This window comes from Rana temporaria, chromosome 2 (assembly GCF_905171775.1).
Source record: "Rana temporaria chromosome 2, aRanTem1.1, whole genome shotgun sequence".
NCBI lineage: Eukaryota > Metazoa > Chordata > Amphibia > Anura > Ranidae > Rana > Rana temporaria.
Window position 1 is genome coordinate 263,733,755 of NC_053490.1, and position 22,127 is coordinate 263,755,881.

Sequence of the window (22,127 nt, forward strand, 5' to 3'; positions counted from 1 at the left end):
CTAGAATCTTTAAATGACTCAGTAAGGCACATGGGTAACCATGGGTATCTGAGATATTTTAGTGTTACAGACTGTTCCATTGGTGTTTTTATGGTGAGCGTTTACCTTCTATCCTCCTGTGTATCCGGTTCCTGCTAGTATCATAGTAACAGCTGTTTCCTGCCGAGCTAGAAGATGATCTACGTATCAGAGGCGCACTATTTGAGGTAGGAGTCACAGGCTGCAGCGAGGTCCTATAAAATGATGGCGTGTTTCCCCCTGGTCGATACTCTGAGTTTCGAGGGGACGGACTGTGAGGGTTGACTGAGTTGAGAGCAGAATCCATGGACTCCTCTGAGTACCTTGGATCTTTAGGAGTATCATTTTCCTCCAATGGCAACGTTTCAGCTGCAGTAGAAAAAAGTTATTTGAATTTGTATTGCTTTACAGACTCAAAAAAAAAAAAAAAAAAAAAAAAAGTGTTCTGGTTTGCAAATGGGTTAAATATCCTTCAAAGCAACAGAAAACAACTCAGGTCTCACAACACTGACTTTCAGTTTCCAGAGTGTGTAATTAAAAAGGTGGGCACATGCAAAACTTAAAACACTTCAAGCTTGGCTAATGTGACTACCGCTGACTAATAGCCAGAAGTGTTATTTTTGGCAGTGCTCTAGCATAAAGAAATTTAAATGGCTTTCCTCCCAGATTTAGCAAACTGCAGCACATCCACATGTATGCAATGCATAAAAGATGGTTGATATAGGGCACACAAATCCTGCAGCAAAGTGGGAAAACCAGTGCTGCACACAAATACAGGAGGAATAATGCTTACTACATATCTGTTATCACAAACAGCAGTACATTGGGTCCTGTTTATCAAAATTTGTCAGAAAAGAATGGTCATGGAAAATCTATGCTGCCCTTGGGAATCAATTTCATTGTCTATTTTCCCAACTTCCATACGAAAGAATTAAAGAAACAATCTGAATGGCATAAATACAAAACGGGCAGGCAATTTTATCCTATTAGGTTTTCTTTCCTGAATACAGAACCTTTTCAGCTTAGATTTACTATATAGAAATCCCAATATATTCATCTATTTACCAAAAAAGTAAACTACTCATGCATACCAAAAATAAATACAAAATGCTTTCACAAAGGGGCAGACACACAGCTTGTAAAGACACATGGCTATACTTACTGACCTTTCACAACAATATGATCATTTGACAGAACAATTATTTTAACAAAAGAACAGTAGATTTTAGAAATTAGTGCTGAAAAGTTAGTTTGATTATTTTCATCAAATAGAAACACGCAATTGTGACAGAAAATATACATAAACCTGACTCTAAGGCTCTGTTTCCACTAGTCGCGTGATTTACGATGCGACTTTGCAATACACTTTTTGATGCGATGTCATACAACCGGTGAGAACAAGTTGCACTGAAGTCGGAACAAAGTTGTGCAAGAACCATTTTTGAAGTCGCTGCAACTTGAGTCGCACCAATTAAAATGGGGACCCTTGAAATACATGGGTTTTGACTAGGGTTGTCCCGATACCGATACCAGTATCGGTACCGATACCGAGTATTTGCGGGAGTACTTGTACTCGCGCAAATACCCCCCATACCTAAATAGAATACCTTTCTCCCCCCCCCCGCCGCCGACGACCCCGCCGCATCGCGCCGCCGAATCGAAAGCCGCCGCCGCATGGGTTAAACGGCGTGCGGGAACATCACAGCTTTCATTTGAATAGCTGTAGTGTTCCCGCGCGTATAGACACTCCCCCTTGCTCGGGATTGGATGGGTGATCGTGAATTTGGGACAGGACCATGTCTACCACAGTGTAGCACCCCCTCCTTTTTATTTAACAACACTCTGCAAACACCGGGGAACAGAAGACCAGTCACTGGAGTTTTGTTGCATTCTTGCCCGATTCTAACTGCTCAGCAGTCCTGGGTCTTCCTTGTCATATTTCTCATTTCAAGACGCATCAAATATTTCAATTGGTAAAATGTCCGAACTACAGGCAGGCTAGTTAAGCACCCGGACTCCTCTACAACAAAGCCATGCTGTTGTCATAGATGCAGTATGCAGTTTATCATTGCCCTGCTGAAATATGCAAGGCCTTCCCTGAGAAAGACAGATGGGATCATATCAAAAAACCTAGATATATTTTTCCCTTGTCAAAGTATTTTATTGAATGAATATGATAATCCAAGTACAAATCTTGTGTTATACATGTTGTAATAAGTTATCCAACTTACTAGATATATTTTTCAGCATTCATGGTGCCTTTCCAGATGTGCAAGATGCCCCTTTCATATGCACTAATGTACCCACATACCATCAGAGATGCAAGCTTTTGAAATAAGCACTGATCAGCTATTAGGTCCCTTCTCCTCTTTAGTCAAGAGGATGAGGCCCCCATGCTTGCCAAAAAAAAAAAAATTTAAAATTTCAATTTGTCTGACCACATTATAGTTTTCCATTTTAAAATGAGCTTTTGCCCTGAGAAGGCAGCAGCATTTCTGGATCATGTTCAGATATGTCTTCTTTGTTGCATGACCTTTAACTTGCATTCTTGGGTGACATGACAAACTGTGTTCACAGCGATTTTTGGACATATTCCTGAGACCATGCAATGATGGTAATCACAGAATCATGCCCGTTTTTGTTGCAGTGCCGTCTAAACGGCCTGAAGATCACAGGCATCAGATATTGTGTTTCGGCCTTGTCCCTTGGGCACAGAGATTTCTCCAGATTTTCGTAATCTTTTGATATTATGTACTGTAGATGATATATTTAAAGTCTTTGCAATTTTATGTTTAATAATATTTAGATGCAGCTTTTCACAGACTATTGAACATCTGCCCAGCCAAAATATTATTTTTATATGCAATGATGTTACTGACACGTTGCCAATCAACCCGAGCTACAAAATGGTTTTCCAGCCCTTCCCTGTTAGTCTGAACTTTTTGGGGATATGTTTCTGCCATCAACTTTAAATCGTACATTTTCTCAGTTTAAACATTTGATATATTTTCTATTGTGAATAAAATATGGGTTTATGAGATTAGCAGATCATTGCATTCTGTTTTTTTATGTAAATTTTAGTGTGTCCCAACTTTTTTTGTATTGGGGTTGCAATTGCAAAACTATTCAGCTTACAATACAGAGGCACTGCAGGAAAATAATTGCATACTCCAGGTACTCACAGAGGGAGGCTTAAATCCCTGAACTTATTGACTTATAGGCAGAATTCAGAGGGTTGTTTGGAGTTGCTGCCATAATATGAACAGAATTTAATCATACATGACAACCAGTTCTACTTAAAACAGCCAGTCTTGGGTAAAAGCCGAGTCCATCAACTCTCCAACATGTTTACAAGCTCAAAACTGCAAATCATGAGTATGTAGAAAGGGTTTTAAAGCTTGTAAAATGGCCAGATTAGGAATCATTTTCCTCCAGCTGAATTACCATAAAACATTGGTAGCTGAGGCTTCTGGGGAAAAGCTAGGTGAAAAATCTTGTCCGATAGCGAAGGTTTTGCCCCCTTATAGGCTGGAGGTACCTTATGCCTCCCTTCTTAAGCCTGAACATAAATGGTTAAATTATGCAAATGTTTGCGCTTTGGAAAGCCAGACAGCAATCTATAATGCCAACCTCTTTAAAGCTTATAATATCCATTCACATCACAGCATTAGTACTGCGCTGCTGGTGGAAGAGTCTTGGTATAAATTAAGAACCACGACTTTCAACACAAAGTGACCAAATGTTAGTATAAGATTTATATACAGAACAGACTATGATTGGCTACCTTCTGATAGATGAGATGATTCTGTCCTGGGCAGCTTTGGGGAAAGGGGTGCAGAGTATTGAGGGGGGTCTTGCTGAAATCTTTTGTTGCTTCTATCTGCAATCTCTTCTTTAGCTTCAAAAAGAGAAACAGGAACATCAACAGATGTAACGCAAGATATTTTCTAAATGCTTTATTTGGGAATTATGTGCTCACAGTGATCCTATGTTAACTAAGTATTTCATGCACATTTTTTTTCCTTCTTAGTATACTGCTGCTGTATATATTAAAATTTCAACTGTATAATATCCATTACCCTTATGTTGGACGCATATTTATAAAAGTATTTACAGTATATTCGTTTTTCTCTTAACAGAACACATGTATTTAGAAGCAGTGTGCCAAAAGGGGAAGTGTCTCAGTCTCTCCTGCCAACAATATCCAGTTAATGTATTATATTCTCGCAAACAGCCATTATGAATGGAATATGAGAACAAATTTACCCATATTTGCCAATGCTTTTGTAAAACTGAGAGAACACTCCTAAAGAACAATTTAAAATAATGATGAGATGAGAATACTGTGTTATAAATTGTCAGCACATTGAAATAAAATCCCCAAAAGTGTTAAAAGTGAAAAAGTGCTAAAGTGAAAAAAAATATATACCGTATTTATCGGCGTATAATATGCACAGGCGTAGTGCGTATAACACACACCCCAATTTAAGAGGAATGTTTCAGGAAAAATGAAAATGTTAAATAACGGACTTTGAAGCAAAATAAGGGTCAGTGCCCGTTAATACAGCCTGATCAGTGCCCATCTGCAGCCTCACCATTGCCCATTAATAAAACCTGATCAGTGCCCAGTTGCAGCCCGGCCATTGCCCATCATTGTAGTCTGATCAATGCTCATTTGTAGCCTCAACACTGCCCATCTACAGCCTTGCCATTGTCCATTCTAGTCTCATCAGTGCCCATTAGCAGCCTTGCTATTGCCCATCATTGCAGCCTGCTCAGTGCCCATCTCCATCCTCGCCATTGCCTATCATTGCAGCCTCACCAATGCCTGTTAATGTAGCCAGTGCGGATGTAGACAGAGCCACATGTGACATGCTAGGAGCCGCCCAAGAGGTGTCACTGGGCGTGACTGCGAGCGATGAGCCGAGTACACAGGAGATCCCGTCTCTGTCTAATTTGGCGGCGCTCGTCCCCTCCTTCCCCTCTGAGGCAGCACTATGTCGGCGTATAACACGCACCCACGTTTTTTCCCCATATTTTCCAGGGGGAAAATGCGTGTTATACACCGATAAATACGGCATATTTAAAGTGGAGGTTCACCCGGAAATGACAATTTTTAAGATTAGATTCATGCTCATTTTGTCTAGGGGAATCGGGTAGTTTTTTTTAAATCGAAGCCGTACTTACCGTTTTAGAGATACATCTTCTCCGCCGCTTCCGGGTATGGGCTGCGGGACTGGGCGTTCCTTCTTGATTGACAGTCTTCCGAAAGGCTTCCGACGGTCGCATCGTGTCATGTGTAGCTGAAAGTAGCCGAACGTCGGTGCGCAGGCGCCGTATAGAGCCGCACCGACGTTCGGCTTCTTTCGGCTACACATGACACGATGCGACCGTCGGAAGCCTTTCTGAAGACTGTCAATCAAGAAGGAACGCCCAGTCCCGAAGACCATATCCGGAAGCGGCGGAGAAGATCGCTCTCTAAAACGGTAAGTACAGCTTCGTTTTTAAAAAAACTAGCCGATTCCCCTAGACAAAATGAGCATGAATCTAATGTTAAAAAAAAAATTCTGGGTGAACTCCCGCTTTTAAGTCCAATCTTGTGGATGAAAATCAAATGAAAAAACAATGTAGTGAAAACTATATTTTTTTTACTGCATTTTTTTTTATTGTGGATTTCCATTTGGAGACACACACACACACACACACACACACACACACATATAATGGCCCTGATTCACATACATCGGCGCATGTTTCTGCCGGCGTAGCACATCTCATATGCCGGGCGCAACTACGTTTGTGAATCGCCGTATCGCCATATCTCCCTCATTTGCATATTTGCAATGAGGCGGCCAGCGTAAATATGCGCCCAAGATACGCCGGCGTAGGAAAGTTACATCAGTCGGAGGAAGCCTATTTTCAGGCGTATCTAGTTCTATGGGCACGGCGCATAGATACGACGGCGCACATTGACACTTACGTGGCGTATCTCGAGATACGTCGGCGTAAGTGCTACGTGAATCCGGGCATATGTGGTCCGCGTCTGATGTCAGTCTGACGTCATGACGCTGATCGCGGTGATTCCTTCTAGCCGTTCACAGCTGATGGGGGATCACCTGTGTCGGGGGCGGACCTCTTCGGCCCTGTCATAGGCCCTCCGAGTATGTGGCCGGCTAGCGTGACGTTGGTGTGCTCCAATGAGCGGCCAGCACACTGGGATCAGGGGGTATTTATAGGCTGCGTCTATACAGCCTGTCTAAACACCCATGGGATGATGCCATACCACTTATGGACCCTCAGCACCGGGTTATTCCACACCCAGGTAAAACTTTTTTGCTATTTTTGGTTAGTCACCACCGGACTACAGTCTGGATCATGCTGTCTCACCATATGTCTCTATATATATTTATATACAGATCCTTGGCATTCTCCCTTTGCTGACTACATGCTTGGCTCTATACCCCTGCTTGTGGCCACATGTCCACCTGACATTCTCCAGCCCTGCATCCCGGCTGCTCTTTGGCGCAGTCACCCCAGTTTCCGGGACTGACATCCCCTCCGTGGCTACGGCTTAGCACCAGGCTCTCGCCCTCGATCCACACCATCGTCTAGGTATGTAAATCTAGGACCATCAATTATGCTCCTGATTTTATGCTTAAGTCACTGTAGACTAAAATATTATCCAACCCTCCAGATTTGGAAGCATCAGCCCCTGATGAGTGCACTACAGCACGAAACGCGTCGGGCCATTCAAGGATGCCACCCCACTCCATATCTGAGTCAATAGCCACTTGTAGCTACAATTTTTATCTACAATCTCTACCTCAAGTCTTTTAATCGCATTGTGTCACTCAAGGAAACTGGTGTGCTTATCCCCCACTCATGGGAAGCTGTTTGTTGTTTTTCATACTGTATTGTATTAATTTTTGATGGCATTGTATGTCCCTGTGTCCATGGTTCATATGTATACCCATATGTCATGAAGTTCCTGGTTGACATTACCATGTATCTTTATTGTCCTCTACTGCTATGTTTACATGCTCAGCCCCTATGACTCTGTGAGTATATCACACTTTGTTTTGCATGTTAATAAACATGTTTTCCTTTTGCACTCCCACCCTGTCGTGAACTTCATTTAAAGTCCCAACCTCCTTGCTCTATTTTTGTACTAGGGATGGAAGCACAGACATGTGCCTCACTCAAAGTCCCACCTATGCGTATGCATAACCCCCCCCCTTTCCATTGTATCCACTAGGGATGGAGGTTCTCTGACTGAGCTGGCAGTTTTCCCCTGCCAGCTATGTGGGAAGTTCTAGTTCCCCCTTCTGGCCATTGTACCTGATTAGGGGACCTATTTGCACTTCACATCTTCACTTTATTTGAGAGACTTGCCACGATGCGGTTCAACAGGCCGATCGGGTGAGATGCTATGACATTGCCGTCAGCCTCGGTATGCTGTCACATACCCGGAAGCTGCGATGCGCTCTGCAGGTCTCCCTCCTGCCCCCCCTCCCGCCCTCTGGGCGGGGTGGACCTTGGGGCACTGGGCGGCTTCCACAGCGCATCGACGTCACGCTCACGTGGTCCGCGTCTGATGTCAGTCTGACGTCATGACGCCGATCGCGGTGATTCCTTCTAGCCGTTCACAGCTGATGGGGGATCACCTGTGTCGGGGGCGGACCTCTTCGGCCCTGTCATAGGCCCTCCGAGCATGTGGCCGGCTAGCGTGACGTCGGTGTGCTCCAATGAGCGGCCAGCACACTGGGATCAGGGGGTATTTATAGGCTGCGTCTAAACAGCCTGTCTAAACACCCATGGGATGATGCCATACCACTTATGGACCCTCAGCACCGGGTTATTCCACACCCAGGTAAAACTTTTTTGCTATTTTTGGTTAGTCACCACCGGACTACAGTCTGGATCATGCTGTCTCACCATATGTCTCTATATATATTTATATACAGATCCTTGGCATTCTCCCTTTGCTGACTACATGCTTGGCTCTATACCCCTGCTTGTGGCCACATGTCCACCTGACATTCTCCAGCCCTGCATCCCGGCTGCTCTTTGGCGCAGTCACCCCAGTTTCCGGGACTGACATCCCCTCCGTGGCTACGGCTTAGCACCAGGCTCTCGCCCTCGATCCACACCATCGTCTAGGTATGTAAATCTAGGACCATCAATTATGCTCCTGATTTTATGCTTAAGTCACTGTAGACTAAAATATTATCCAACCCTCCAGATTTGGAAGCATCAGCCCCTGATGAGTGCACTACAGCACGAAACGCGTCGGGCCATTCAAGGATGCCACCCCACTCCATATCTGAGTCAATAGCCACTTGTATCTACAATTTTTATCTACAATCTCTACCTCAAGTCTTTTAATCGCATTGTGTCACTCAAGGAAACTGGTGTGCTTATCCCCCACTCATGGGAAGTTGTTTGTTGTTTTTCATACTGTATTGTATTAATTTTTGATGGCATTGTATGTCCCTGTGTCCATGGTTCATATGTATACCCATATGTCATGAAGTTCCTGGTTGACATTACCATGTATCTTTATTGTCCTCTACTGCTATGTTTACATGCTCAGCCCCTATGACTCTGAGTATATCACACTTTGTTTTGCATGTTAATAAACATGTTTTCCTTTTGCACTCCCACCCTGTCGTGAACTTCATTTAAAGTCCCAACCTCCTTGCTCTATTTATATATATATATATATATATATATATATATATATATATATATATATATATATATATATATATATATATATATATTCCACTTTTAACACTTTTTTTGGACTTTATTTCAATGTGCTGTCCATTTAGACCACAGTATTCTCATCTCTTTGCTGTTCATTTACTTTTGGCGCTACACACTTTTTCTTCACCACTTCAATTCCGTGGCACTTTCTCCCCTTTTTGCCCAAGACAATTTTCAGCTTTCTGCGTTGTGCCACTTTGAATGACAATTTCGCGGTCATGCAACACTGTACCCAAAATAAATTTTTATAAATTTCTTGCTACAAATAGAGTTTTTTTTGGTGGTATTTGATGGAGTTTTTATTTTTTGCTAAACAAATTAAAAAAGACCAACATTTTTGGAGAAAAAAATAAAAAAACTGGTGGGCACTAAAAGGTGGCACTGATAGATGGCACTGGATAGGCAGCACTTATGAGGAGCTACTGACAGTCATTACCGAGTGGCATCTGAAGGGAACTGACACGTATTACTGATGGGGCACAGGCTGGCAGCTGATGGGCACATCTGATGAGGGCTGTGCTGATTATCAGAGCAGACCCCTTCCCCAAATCTGACAGGGAGATTTGCCGATAGGTTCTCCCTGTCAGCGCGAACCCAGAAAAGACGTTTACCAGCACTTCCAGGTTCACACGATGACCAGCTGTGATTGGTCACAGCTGATCACGTGGTAAGAAGTCTCCGCCAGAGACTCTATACCACCAACGGAGATGCGGTGTGTCAGACTGACACACAGCACCTCCGATCACCGCGCTGTGCGCCCACACCGGCTTTGTCATTATAATCACATCCTATGATGCCTGGTCAGGATAACAGAACCACTTTGTCAACGTCATTATGCTATATGGCTGCCCGGAAGTGGTTAAAACTATTTATACGTTTGGTATATTACTCATCTAAGTCAGCTGCCGCCCCACCACAGCGCAGAGATACATCTTTTTTATTTCTTCAACGATTTTACCACTTAAGGACCGAGCCTCTGAGATTTGTTGCTTACAAGGTAACAATTTTTTTTTGCTAGAAAATTACTTAGAACCCCCAAACATTATAATTATTTTTTTTCTGACACCCTAGAGAATAAAATGGCGGCCATTGCAATACTTTGTCACACCGTATTTGCGCAGCGGTCTTACAAGCGCACTTTTTTTGGGGAAAAAAAAAAACTTTTTTGAATAATAAGACAACAGTAAAGTAAGCCCAATTTTTTTTTAGATATTGTGAAAGATAATGTTACGCCGAGTTAATCGATACCCAACATGTCACGCTTCAAAATTGTGCCTGCTCGTGGAATGGCGACAAACTTTTACCATCAAAAATCTCCATAGGTGGCGTTTAAAAATATTCTACATTTTGCATGTATCGAGTTAGAGAGGAGGTCTAGGGCCAGAACTATTGCCCTCGATCTACCAAATGCGGCGATACCTCACATGTGTGGTTTGAACACCGTTTTCATATGTGGAATGCGGGCTCGGCAGGACAGGGCGCATTTACATTTTTTATTATTTAATTTAACTTTTATTTTTACACTGTTCTTTAAAAAAAAAAAAAAAAAAAAAGATGGTGTCACTTTTATTCCTATTATAAGGAATGTAAACAGCCTTTGTAATAGAAAAAAGCATGACAGGACCGCTTAAATATGAGATCTGGGGTCAAGAAGACCTCAGATCTCATATTTACACTAAAATGCAAAAAAATAAAAATAGATGGCCTTTTAAAGCGGTTGTAAACCGCATAAACTTTTTTTTTTTTTTCAAACCTGAAAGGCAAAAGGCATAATCAGCTAGTATGCACCGCATACTAGCCGATTATGAAATACTTACCTCGGAACGAGGTGAACACCACTTACCTGGTCCACGCCGAGCAGGATGTCATCTTGCTCCGGCGTGTCTTCCGGGTATCGCCGCTCCAGCGCTGTGATTGGCTGGAGCGGCGATGACGTCGTGTGCGCGCGGGAGATTTAAAATCGGCAGGGTCCGGCGGATGCCAGTCCTTTCGCTGTGGATTCCCCCCTGCGCATGCGCTGCCCACATTGCGAGGGGAATATCTCCTAAACCGTACAGGTTTAGGAGATATTCTTTATACCTACAGGTAAGCCTTGTTATAGGCTTACCTGTAGGTAAAAGTGAAAAAAGTGGGTTTACAACCACTTTAAGAGCTATGGGCGGAAGTGACGTTTTGACGCCGCTTCCGCCCTGCAATGATATGGAGATGGGTGGGGGCCATCTTTCCCTCACTCGTCTCCATACCAAGCAGGAAGAAGGATCCAATTGCCTCCGTCGCTAGCGGCGGAGGGCACCGGAGTGTGGCAGGAGGAGGGGGCCCACTGTGACCACTATTATCAGAAACCGGACCGCTCACTAAAGAGGATACCACGGTTATGGCAGCTAGCTGCTGCTATAACAAAGATATCCCTCTTAAAAGTGCCGATGTATATCGGCGTGAGCCGCTCCAGAAGTGGTTAAAATAGCTGGCCCTATAACCTATGCATCACTAAAATGTAGGGTGCACATGACTATTAGTTGGTGTCCAGTCTTGTGTAAATCTGCACGTTTATGGATGTTACCACCATTAAAAACATGAAAAGTTTCTTAAATTCAATTTATGCAGAAATAAGCTGCACTACTGCTTGTACACAGAAGCCATCTATGGCCACCTAGTAAAACAAAGAGCAAAATTGGGAAATAAGATTGTTTTGGGATTTCCTGTCCCTTTAAAACTGCTTGCAAGGTCTGTAAACAAACATTATATCGCAGCTTACCAATTCTTAGATGTGGTGACTGCATTGGTTTTCTTTTTTTTAGGCTCTTTCCCTATTTTCAACTGGTGATCCTGCCAGTAAGTCTATTTATCAACAGAACAAGCTATCCTGCAAGATGTATCAGTTAAGGGTTGGAGATAAATAATTTAATACTGACAGGGGTGCTTACAATAGTTAGCTTTTATTTATCTACAACCCAAATTCCAAAACACTTGGGACGCTGTGTAAAATCTACATAAACAACGCAATGATTTTTAAATCTCATTAAGCCATATTTTATTCGCAACAGAAAATAGAAAACCTATCAAATGCCTACACTGAGAAAATGTACATTAAGAAAAAAATGAGGTAATTTTGAAATTAATGGCAGCAACACATGTCAAAAAAGTTATGACAGGGCAACAAAAAGCTGGCACAGAAAGCGGTACTTACAAAGAAGGGCTGGAAGAACATTTTGCAATAAATTAGGGTAAGTGGCACAGGTCAGTAACACGATTGGTTATAAAAAAGAGCATCTTGGATAGAGATGCATCTAAAAATTGTTGAACAATTTCAGAATAATGCTCCTCAATGCAAAATTGCAAGACTTTAAATTTATCATCTTTTTCAGTACATATTATCATTAAAAGATTCTGATAAACTGGGGAAATCTATGTGTGGAAGGGACAAGGCCGAAATGGAATACTGGATTCCTGTGATCTTTGGGCCCTCAGACAGCACTACATTAAAAACCAGCATGATTCTGTGAAACATCACTGCATGAGTATTTTGGAATACTTAAAAAAAAAAAAAACAGTCCATCCACAAATGCAAGATAAAGCTCTATCATGTAAAAGAAGAAGCCAATTCTGAACATGATTTACAAATGCCCCAATCTTCTCTTGGCCGAATCTCATTTAAAATGGTCTGTTGCAAAGTGGAAAATTGTTTTGTGGTCAGCAGAATCGTAAATTTTCATTATTTTTCCCATGTTTCTTTCATATTTACACTGCCTTATTTTAGCCTGCCTTTGTAAGCCAACTTTTGTTACAACTTTCAAAGCTAGGGCGGAACTATTGCAGGTTAGCGACTTGCAACAGAAATTTGACATTGTTTTTGGTAAACATGGCAGTGTGTCCCTTCAGAGGGACCTTCCCGTTTATCAGCACTCAGTTCAAAAGCCTGCATCTCTGGGTGGAAAACTATTCTGTAATCAGACAAATCCTCTAGACTAAAGAGGAGAGGGACCTCAGTGCTCAGTTCAAAAGCTTGCATCTCTAATGGTATGGGGGTGTATAAGTGCATATGGAATGGGTAGCTTGCACATCTGGAGAAGGCACCATGAATGCTGAGAGACATATAGCCAGGTTTTAGAGCAGCATGTGATCCCAACCAGATAAATTATTTTTCAGGGAAGGCCTTGCATATTTCAGCAGGGCAATGCTAAACTGCATGCTAAATCTATGACAACAAAATGGCTTCCTAGTAGAAGAGTCCAGGCGCTTAAAGCGGAGGTTCACCCTAAAACAATTATATACCATTACATCCAGCACACTAACGACATGTACAGTATGCTGGTATTTTTTTTTCACTGTACATACCGTTTAATAGTTCTTTTTCTTTTCTCACTCCCGTGGGGAATAGGCGTTCCTATGAAGAGGCGTAGATGATTGACGTGCGGATAAGGCGCATCACGCATTCTGAAAATAGCCGAACTGGGACTCGGCTATATACGGGGCCTGCACAGTCAGCTCTACACGGCTCCTAGTCTGTGCGCAGGGGCCGTATAGAGCAGAGTCCCAGTCCGGCTATTTTCAGAACGCGTGACGCGCCTTATCCGCATGTCAATCATCTACGCCTCTTCATAGGAACTCCTATTCCCCGCGGGAGTGAGAAAAGAAAAAGAACTATAAAAACGGTATGTACAGCAAAAGAACAAAAATACCAGCATACTGTAGCTGTCAGAAGTATGCTGCATGTAATGGTATATAGATGTTTTTTAGGGTGAACCTCTGCTTTAACTGGCGTGCCTGCAGTCCAGACCTTTCACCAACTGAAAATGCTTGGTGCATCTTGAAGCAAAAAATATGACAAAGCAAACCCATGACTGTTAAGCAGTCGGAATCCTATATCAGGCAAGAATAGGACAAAATTCCTCTCCCAAAACTGAAGAAACTGGTTTCCTCAGTTCCCAGATGTTTACAGAGGGCCAGATCCTCAAAAGGGATACGCCGGCGTATCTACTGATACGCCGTCGTATCCCTGTTTCTAACTATGGAACTGATCCACAGAATCAGTTTTCCAAAGATAGGCAGAAGATCCGGCATGTGTAAGGGACTTACACTGCCGGATCTTAGGATGCAGTACCGCATCCGCCGCTGGGGGCATTTCGAGTCGAAATGCCGCTTCGCGTATGCAAATGAGCACTTACGGAGATCCACAAAGCGGTTTAGCTTCGTGAAATCTCCGTAAATACTTACGTTGCAATCGTAAAATTAGGGCTGCTTTTACAAAGTGTAAACTGTTTACACCTTGTAAAAGTAGACCCTTATTTGCAGCGACGCTGATTTTTTATTTTTTTTCCCCCGCCGTATGTTTTTTTTTTCCCGACGCAATTTTTTTTACCCGGCGCGATTCACAAAACACGGCGTAACGTAATTTCGCGCTATGCCCGTCGGGAAAATGACATCACGAGCATGTGCAGTACGTCCGGCGCGGGAGCGCGCCTAATTTAAATGGGACTCGCCCCATTTGAATTGGGAACGCCTTGCGCCGGCCGGATTTAAGTTACACAGCCGAAAATTTCTAGGTACGTGCTTTGTGGATCGGGCACTTAGGTAGAAATTTTGCGGCAGTGTAACTTAAATCAGAATATTTAAGTTACGGCGGCTCTTTGTGGATCTGGCCCAGAGTGTTGTTAAAAGAAGAGGGGATACTACACCATGGTAAACATGATCCTATCTCAACTTTGAGACACATTGCAGCCATCAACTTCCAAATTGCGTTACCTTTTTCTTAAAATGGAAATACTTATTTTTTTTAATGTTCTCAGTTTAAAAATTTGATACTTTTTTTTTTCTGTTGTGAATACAATATGGGTTTATGAGATTTGCAAATCATTGCATTGTTTTTATGTAGATTTTACACAGCGCCCCAACTTTTTTGGAATTGGGGTTGTATAACCCTTTTAAAAAAAAAAAAAAAAATTAAAAACAATTTGATACAACTGCTTAAGGAGTATTAGATGGAGTTTGACTTCAGTATATTTAAATCTGCTAGTACATCAAACATTCCCTTCCCCCAGATTAACAATGCTGCTGTCCAAAGGTGCCAAGAGCCTAAAAAAAAGAAAACAAATGCAGCCAAAGACTTCTAAGTGGTTGTAAAGGATGAAGGTGTTTTACCTTCATGCGTTTTATGCAAAAACTTAAAAAACCTTCAGTGTGCAGCTCCCCTCTCAGCCCCACCTCCTAATAATAACCTAAGCCTGATCTCGCTCCAGCATGAAACCCGAGGCTCTCCTGGGTGTCTCCCTCCTGATTGACTGAGATGCAACAGCATCAGTGGCTCCCGCTGCTGTCGATCACAGCCAGTGAGGCGGGAACGGGGCTAAACTGTGCTCTCTGTCTTATGGACGCAGAGATCGAACATGCACGAGTGTCCCACACCAAGCGACTTGCTATGGGGCGCTCAGCAAGGGGGAGAGGCCCAGAGCGCTGGCAGGGGACCCCAGAAGAGAAGGACTGGGGCTGCTCTGTGCAAAACTACTGCACCTTTTTTACAAACACTTTAAGGTTTGATAAACTACAATATATAACATTTTTGGTTTTGGGTTTGATACCGCTTTAAAGTGGCCAGGCTATGGACATTAAAGTATTTACACATTCTTAAAAAGACAGGATTTCCCAATTCAATCCAAAGCTGAATAATAAAAAATTTGGGCTATGCACGCACACTTTCATAACCAATTAAAAAAAAAATCCTTGCTGACCTCTGTAGCTACAGGCATTGTGGAGTGATTTATCCTCAATAGTTCATAACAGAGGCACTGTAGTAGTATGTAGCAAGCTATAGCTGCAGTTTTTATTATATTGTGTCAGTTGAAATGTTAGCTATTGCACTTCTTGAGACTCAGGGGCCATCCCAGCAGTCTGGTGTCCCCTCTGAGCTCCCTCGAAGGGAGCTGGAGATGACCATTAGAGAGCTTATGGAAGCTCTCTAATGTTGATCTCCAAGATTAGTGCTACCTCCACAAGACTTCCCTTGCTAAGATTTAAATAGAAATGCAGCACTGTAACTGCCTAATAGAGCACCTCTGGATTTGTGGTCGCCAATGACTTATACCACATAGGCGAATGACACTTCTGTTACTTTCATACCTGTTGGGGTGGCACCACTGGGACAGGTAGGCTAAATTTACCCACACACCTATAGTCCTGTGCGCTTCCTCTTGGCCATCACTTCTTCCCCACCACAACACCCAATACTTTCTACCTCCTTCTTTCTACCTCATACCTATAATCCTACTACCTTCCTGCCATCACACTCAAGGTCCTTTTCCCTTTCCCTACTTGTCCATTACTATGGTGCTAGGGTGGCAGCCCCTTCCCATACCCACATATTACACGCTAACCACTGCTGCTGTTTTTTGCCTCATTTATTGTGTATAACACGCCTAAACCCAGGTTAGTGTCTCTGAATACCAAGTCTTAATATTTCTGAAAAACACACCAGTGTATTGAACTGGCACTTTAACTTTGTTGACTTTGGGGCGCAAGTAGCCTTTATACAGGAGTCCCACTTTTAAACCAAAAAAGCCACCCAGGTTTTCTAATTTTTGCTTCCAATTTCTTTACCACAGTATTACTCCACATCCTAAATCAAGGGAGGCAAGCTTCCTGTTGTCCAGAACAATGGGAAGCTGATCAAGCCCTACTTGACTAGCTTTCAGTTCGCATACCACACCTCAAAACTCTGCACAAGAAATCTCTCACAGGAGCCCTATGTGTCTGCACCCTATCGATGCTTAAAAAAAAAAGGAAATTTGATTGGATAGACTGACATCTAAAGGCCACTTTTAGGCATACTGGGATGGGGGAATCACATACACTATGTTGCCAAAAGTATTGTGATGCCTGCCTTTACAAGCACATGAACTTTAATGGCTTCCCAGTGTTAGTAAGGTTCAATATGAGTTGGCCCACCCTTTGCAGCTAGAACAGCAACTCTTCTGTGAAGGCTGTCCACAAGGTTTAGGAGTGTGTCTATGGGAATGTTTGACCATTCTTCCAGAAGTGCATTTGTGAGGTCAGGCAATGATGTTGGACGAGAAGGTCTGGCTCACATTTTCTGCTCCAATTCATCCCAAAGGTGTTCTACGGGTTGAGGTCAAGTTCCCTCATCCCAAACTTTGCCCTGGTCTGGTAGACAGACAACTTCTTTGATATCTCAATAGCAACCCTTTCCGACTTAAAGTGGTTGTTAACCTACTTATATAACTTTATACAAGGCCCTCTGTGTCCGAATAACAAGTACTTCTGTTTTATCAAAAAAAATATTTTACCATATTTCACAGCAGTTCATTGCAATGACGTCCCCAGCTGGCTCTCTCCTCTGTCCGGCCAACAGATGCAGTGAACGGGGCTGATATTCCCCCACTGATGTCAGTCAGGACGCGAGAAGGGGAGAAAGAGCTAGCCAATCATGTGATCGCGGGGAACCGCTGGAAAATACAGTAAAAGGAGGCATTTTTTAATAAAGCACACAGACAGGAGCACTTGTTATTAGACCACAGAGAGGCTTATATAAAGTTTTAACAGTTATGAGAACAGCAGGAGCAGAGGGGGCTGGCACCGACACAGGGGCAGACAGGCAGGGAGGAGGACACAGCAGTACAGAGGACGACAGGATGACGGAAGCACGTAAACTGGCCATGGTGAACCGTGGTCAGTTTACAGAGGGGAGTGTAGAAACTGGCAGGATCAGCCGGGTATTACAAGTGTTACAGGGGGCCAAATGACACAGCACAAGCACTGTGCATTATAAAATGCTTTAAAGGGACAGGATTCCTTTTTGGGGGGGGAGATTAACAAATGCTTTAAATATTACACACATGGCACACAACTCCAAAAACTATTAGTCAATTAATGATAAGGCCCCCAATAGACAATTGGCAGGTCAGCAAATCCTTTATTTTTTCCTCTACTACTCTCAAACATGAAGAGTCTTGCTACAGCAAATGCCACTATTTGAATGATAATTCTTTTATGTCCCCTTTTCTTGCTCAAATGGGAGAAAGACCTAGATGCCTTGTTGTCATCTGAACAAAGACCACATCTCATACTTCTCTCATTACTCTTCCACGGCTAGCAAATGCCAAGATTAAGACTAGAAGATCCTGACCAGACAGTACAAGGTGCCAACATTCCTGCACAAAATCTACCCCTAGATTCCTCGTATGTGCTGGCAGTGTGGACACGCTGAAGCCACACTGCTGCACATCTTTTGGCCATGTAATAAAAATTAGAGTTATGTCTCTGCCCTACCTCCTCCTCCACCCGGATTTGATAACCCATTTTACATACTGTACTTCTGATCTTTCTATACAACATTCCAAATTTCTACTCTATTGCGCAGAACTTTATTTTCATCTACCGCATTCCTATTAACCCGCTGGAAAATTAGAAAAGGAAATGCTGATTCTATTATTCATCTACTGTAGAACCCTTAGCTGGTATACAGTTTATATGTTTAGTTAATACATGAACCTGAGTTGCCATGACTGATGTAATAATGTCTTCTGACATTGTACTGTTCTCCTGACCTATGTAATGCATGCATGCATGTATGTATGTATGTATGTATGTATGTGTGTATGTGACATTTAATGGCATTTTGTGGACACACCTATGTTCTTGGTAAAAAAATAAAAATAAAGAATAAAAAAATACTTACCTCCTGAAAGTGGGTTCTTGCAGGCTTTGTTTCTGTCATAGTCTGCTGGACCATGCAGTGAACCCATGTATGGGCTGAATGGCTGGCTACTGAACAGGTTATCACACTGCAAGCTGTGACATAGTTTTTCCAAAAATCGCAATACAAATGACGCACTGTTGACTGGTGGCAGATGAACAGAGTGTTTCTCTCCATCAAAAGATGCTAAATATAGCATAAAAATAAAAACATATAATTAATAATATAAAACCACAATATAAAGCTGTACAGACGAGAAGTTTAGGAGCACACAAAATGCGGAAATGTTTACTATACAAAAGTAACTTTGGAAAAGCTTCAGTTCTATATTAACAGAGATGTGCAGAAAATGAAAAAACAAAAACATTCATACCCACCTAGATGGTTGCAACATCAATCTGATGCTGTAGCTGTCCCCCGTCGGCTCAACACAGAGAACTTAGTGATCAAAGATAACGGATCGCTCAGTTCTCAGGTGCGCTCTGAGCACAGAGTGGTGACTGTCACTCACCGATCCTTGCTCTGCCCCTCCAGCGCAGGGGCGAGTGACTGGCTCAGGCTCTCAGCAGTGCACCGAGAGGCTGAGCCAGCTGCAGGTCAGGCATCTCTGTGGATCCCGCCATTATTGTTGGGATCCCTGCAGAGCCTGGACCGTCTCTGTGACCTTGGCCAAATCCGAGTTACAGGAGTGCAGAATTAAGTAAACTCCTGTGAACCATAGAAGTATCGACAAGAGACCTTTGGCCATACTTCTCCTTTAAAACTGGTTCCATCAAATCTACGTAGAAAAATGGCAAAAAAAAAGTTCTGGGGGATATAAAAATGCAAGATCACTAATAAAAAATGGAAAAGATTATAACAATCATGTATACAAATATTCAAAGTTATTGATTCTATATTCAAATCTAACTGGCTGAAAACATTATAAATCCATTTGAAATGCACAAACATACCAGTTATAATCTCCCCTCCATGGTGACCAGACTTCAGAAAGCCAAACACTACTTTACAATGGTGTGCACAGTCTACACAGGCTTGCACTGCCTGTTGCAGCACTAGATTCACTGGGCCAGGTCCAAAGTGATCAGGAAGTTGTAAAACTTTCTTCTTATCTAGATGAGGTCCACAATTGCCATGTTTGTTCACATAAACACAAACTGCGGAAAAAAACAAAAACAATAAAGATAAAAGTAAAATCTCAAAAACTTAATGGTGGTGATGAAAACATAATTCCACAGCACAAACATTTCTCCTGACTTGCTTGTTAGTACATAAGCCATGCCAGTGTCAATGGAGTTTTTTATTTTGTCATTTTTTTCAAGATTTTAGTCCCTGACTTAAGTCAAGTCAAAACCACTACATACAATCCAAAACCCTTCCGTCTCCGGCTGCCCTAGGTGGATGCAGCATTGATACGATGCTGCATCTGTCCCCTGCCGCTTCCAAGACTGAGAACAGAGTGATGAAAGGCCACTGAATACTCGGTTCTGTGCCTGCAGTGAACAAAGAGCCGGTGACTGTCAGTCACTGGCTCTCTGCTCTGCCAAGCACTTACTGGAGCACCAGGTTATTGAGGGGGTGGGGGCTGGAGCACTGGCTCAGTCTCCCAGGGGCTTGCCAAGAGGCTGAGCCAGCTGCTGCTCTAGGTAAAGTCTGGATCTATCCAGAGCCTGGTCTGGCTAATTGAAGTCAGCTGACAGCAGGCTTAAGCCCGCTGTTGTCTGAAAACAGGTCACAGCTTTGGCTATACAGTACTTATTTAAATATATTTTTATTTTTAATTTGCCTTTATGCTAGCTTTGTAACATTAACTACACACCAACATTCAGACTAGGAAAGTTCAGGGCAGCACTATAAGCCAATCATGCTTTACTATATTGGACAAAGCTGTGAATCTTACATATGAAGCTTGCCGATTTGAGGACATGGCACAGAGATGACCTTTCATGATCTGCTCCTTCTCTGTTCAGTTTTATCAGTCTTGCCTCAGCTGTACTGCATTGGAGACATTGCATAGTATTGCAAGGTTGTCCATTTAGAGAACTAGCTAAAGCGAATGCACTGTCCATAGGCTTGAAAAGTAACCATAAAGTTAACAGGGAGGAAAGTCACTTTGAATTCCCTTGGGATGTTCTGCAAAGGGGCTTTGGTGCTACTAAAAAAGTGTTTCTATACCTACACTTATATAGGTCACTATTAGATTTCACCCACTGAATCCTGGGAAATAATCACTTTTTCCACTGTCTAAATATTTTAATTATGCTTCGTAATTTTTCCATAATACCCATGAACTATATACCCTTTGGCATTTCAGTCAAAAGTAAATGATTCGATTTTACTGAAGTTCTCAAATGTGGCGGTCTTGCGATTCCTGAAACATATATTTTATAAGTTAGTGAGAAAGAGGCCTGAGGGACAGATACCTGTTGAAATTACGGCTATGGAATTTATAACGTTCACAGCATCTTTAATCATTTGGGATGTACTGATGTCTCCATTAGATTCAGTTGCAGGAAGAATTTGATTCAATGGCAGGCTTTCTTTCTAAAAAAAAAAAAAAAAAAAAAAAAAAAAAGAAGTTAACATCTATAAAATATTAGGCTTCATGTCTTCATACAATAGCTGTGGGTAGACAGTTGCACATTCCATTATATGAGCACACAAACTGCATGGAAGTAATGCTTAATGTCAACATATGATCTGCCTTCTGGCATAGGAAAATTAAAAAGTTCTACAGAAAGTTTTGGTCGAGAAGTTGCAAGGAAATGTTAAAAGGAATGTATAGTATTTTCTTTCATAGCACTAAAAGCTAAATAAAAATAAATAAAAAAAACATTCTAAATACATTAAAAAGACGTTTATAACATTTGTAGTTACCACTTGCAGCCAGTTTAAATGGCCTGCACCCTTTAGTGCTGAGATTGCACACTGGAAAAGCATCAATAGTAAGGGCCCCTTCACACATAAATGGACAGAAGCCACACAGTATACTGCAGCAGTTTATCCTGCAACAGCTGTCTGTTTTGGCTGTAGGGGACACCTTATTCACGTCACTGTACAGCAGCTGGGTGCACTGTTGTATGGTGACATGCGATCCTGTCTAGTGCACTGCAATAAAATGCAGCATGACTGTATGTTATCTCAGATCACTGCAGCGCAGCTCCGGGATGCGCTAAAGTGTGAACTGCGTGTCCTAGCGGTGACTGGCGTTCTTCCAGTGTGGAAAAGCACTGTTACTGCACTAGTGTGAATTGTCCCTAAATCTGTTACATGACTGTTTTGTAATTAACCCATACAAGTACTGTATCCAGTAAACACGTGACATGCATGCTTTCCCAGTACTTAACAAAATGCAGTGTAAGGGCAATACAACATGCAGTATAAAGGTCTCGGACTTTAGTTTTTCCTTCAACTGTTTCTTCCTCATAAGAAATCAGAATATTGAGTTGCACATTGCAAACATATACACTCACTGGTCACTTTATTAGGTACACATGTTCAATTGCTTGGCAACACATTGCTAATTAGCCAATCAAATGGCAGCAACTCAATGCATCTAGACGTGGTGAAGACGACTTGCTGAAGTTTAAACTGAGCACCAGAATGGGGAAGATGGGAGCTTTAAGTGACATTA

At 42.4% G+C, this 22,127-nt stretch overlaps 1 protein-coding gene across 6 annotated transcripts in view; it reads right to left on the reverse strand.

The window, feature by feature from the left end:
* SCML2 (Scm polycomb group protein like 2) overlaps positions 1 to 22,127 on the reverse strand; it is a 125,098-nt gene that overhangs the window by 8,830 nt on the left and 94,141 nt on the right. For 3 of the 6 annotated variants that reach the window (XM_040336886.1, XM_040336885.1, XM_040336890.1), the window contains 5 exons: positions 20,917 to 21,037; positions 19,447 to 19,650; positions 18,476 to 18,679; positions 3,803 to 3,916; positions 106 to 387 (listed from right to left, as the gene is read on the reverse strand). In XM_040336886.1, coding sequence (XP_040192820.1) covers positions 106 to 387; positions 3,803 to 3,916; positions 18,476 to 18,679; positions 19,447 to 19,650; positions 20,917 to 21,037 — 925 coding nt within the window. The remainder of the gene's footprint in view (positions 1 to 105; positions 388 to 3,802; positions 3,917 to 18,475; positions 18,680 to 19,446; positions 19,651 to 20,916; positions 21,038 to 22,127) is intronic. The other 3 variants (XM_040336891.1, XM_040336889.1, XM_040336892.1) reach the window with 3 other exon arrangements.